The 2,125-nt window shown below is 58.8% G+C and overlaps 1 protein-coding gene across 1 annotated transcript in view; it reads left to right on the forward strand.

Moving 5' to 3' along the window:
• The window catches only part of DENND6B (DENN domain containing 6B), a 12,020-nt gene extending 10,129 nt beyond the window's left edge, over nucleotides 1–1,891 (forward strand). The window contains exons 15-18 of the mRNA XM_017739383.1: nucleotides 81–170; nucleotides 454–507; nucleotides 834–943; nucleotides 1,644–1,891. Of these exons, the coding sequence (XP_017594872.1) occupies nucleotides 81–170; nucleotides 454–507; nucleotides 834–943; nucleotides 1,644–1,845 (456 nt within the window). The 3' untranslated portion in view covers nucleotides 1,846–1,891. The remainder of the gene's footprint in view (nucleotides 1–80; nucleotides 171–453; nucleotides 508–833; nucleotides 944–1,643) is intronic.
• Nucleotides 1,892–2,125: the final 234 nt, after the last annotated feature.

A 2,125-nucleotide genomic window follows, 5' to 3' on the forward strand; every position in this document is an offset into this window, starting at 1 on the left:
GCGGGGTGACAGCGGGTACGGGGCGGTGTGTGACACTGAGGGACAGCTGGGTGACAGCGGGTACGGGGATGTGCTTGCAGGGCATCCAGCGGAAGCGCCCGTCAGAGGTGCAGAGCGCTCTGCTGAGGAGGCACCTCCTGGAGCTCACCCAGAGCTTCATCATCCCCCTGGTGAGTGCCAGGGACACCTCAGGGGACAGCGGGGAGCGGGAGCAGAACCTGGGACAGATCCAGAACAGGGAACCCTGGAATGGCTGGGTGGGAAGGGACCTCAGAGCCGCCACCCGTGCCATGGCAGGGACACCTCCCACTGTGCCAGGCTGCTCCAACCCCAATGTCCAGCCTGGCCTTGGCCACTGCCAGGGATCCAGGGGCAGCCCCAGCTGCTCTGGGCAACACCAGAGGCTCCTCAGCTGTAAATTATTATTTTTATTTTTATCTTTTCTTGCTGTAGGAGCATTACATGGCCAGCCTGATGCCTCTGCAGAGGGCCATCACTCCGTGGAAGGTGGGGTGCACTTCCCAGTCGTCCTTCCCTGTGGGATTGGGAATGGTCACAGGGTGCTGGGCACACACCTGGGAACCTCCCCTGTTGAAGGAAGAGGGTTTTCACTCCTTTAAACATTAATTAAAGTCTGAAACAACCCTTGGGACGGATGTTCCCAGTTTTGCCAGGAGCTGAATTACCGGGAATCTCACGTGAAGATCAGCCTGGGGGTGTTTTTATCCTCTGTCCTTCCTCTCCCACTGGAAGTGCAGCCCTCATTTCCCTGGCTGCATTTGGGCTTCTCTGATGTGGACTTCCATGGATTAATCTGGATTTTCCCTGTGCAGAACCCGCCCCAGATCCGCCCATTCTGCCAGGAGGATTTCATGAAGAGCCTGGAGCACGCGGGCCCCCAGCTCACCTGTGTGCTCAAGGGGGACTGGCTGGGGCTCTACAGGTGAGACCTGCAGGGAATCCTGAGCCCAGCCCAGCTGGGCCAGCCCCAACGCACAGCGAACCCTGGAGCAGCACTGGGAACACACAGGGAACTCGTCCATGGGTTAACTCGGGATGGGCAGCAAGAGCAAATCCAGGGAAAATTCAGCCCTGGGCTTGGTGTGTTTTAGGTGAGTGGAGACCCTGCAGGGGAGCTTGTCCAGGGCTTTCCTAAGGTTAATTCGTCCTGGATGGGATGGAGAAGACACTTGGTGCAATAGGAGTGGGAAAAATCCCGAAGTTGGATGCTTGAGGAAGGAAAATGGGAAATGCATGGATATGGGGAAGGAAAAAATCCCAGAAAGTGATCAGGAACAATAATCACAGAGTTACAAAATCCTGGAATGGTTGGGTGGGAAGGGACCTCAGAGCCCCTCCAGTGCCAGCCCTGCCATGGCAGGGACACCTCCCACTGTGCCAGGCTGCTCCAGCCCCAATGTCCAGCCTGGCCTTGGCCACTGCCAGGGATCCAGGGGCAGCCACAGCTGCTCTGGGAATCTGTGCCCATGTCCTGGTGTGTCCCACAGCCAGCTCCAGGTCCCCCTGTCCCCTCCCCAGGGCCACCTCAGGGAGCTCTGGGGCACGGGGGGGTTGTTGGATTGGGATTGTCCCTCCCAGCTCTGGGACCCCACAGTTCCACGATTCCTGACCTCTCTCCACAGGAGATTCTTCAAGTCGCCCAATTTCGACGGTTGGTTCCGGCAGCGGCACCGGGAGATGACCCAGAAGCTCGAGGCCCTGCACCTGGAGGCCATCTGTGAGGCGGTGGGTGACAGGGACAGGGCTGTGCCAGTGATCCCTGACACCTGTGTGCCGTCCCTCTGGCTCTTCCCAAGCCAGGCTGGAAGCACCAAGGGCTTTTAGTTTATTTTGTCCCAAGTATTCGGAAGAAATTCTTTCCTCAGAGAAGAGAAGGCTCCAGGGAGAGCTGAGAGCCCCTTGCAGGGCCTAAAGGGGCTCCAGGAGAGCTGGAGAGGGACTGGGGACAAGGCATGGAGGGCCAGGAGCCAGGGAATGGCTTCCCAGTGCCAGAGGGCAGGGCTGGATGGGAGATTGGCAATTGGGAATTGCTGGCTGGGAGGGTGGGCAGGCCCTGGAATGGAATTCCCAGAGCAGCTGCGGCTTCCCCTGGATCCTTGGAATG

The sequence above is a fragment of the Corvus brachyrhynchos genome, unplaced genomic scaffold (assembly GCF_000691975.1).
Source record: "Corvus brachyrhynchos isolate BGI_N302 unplaced genomic scaffold, ASM69197v1 scaffold197, whole genome shotgun sequence".
Taxonomy (NCBI): domain Eukaryota; kingdom Metazoa; phylum Chordata; class Aves; order Passeriformes; family Corvidae; genus Corvus; species Corvus brachyrhynchos.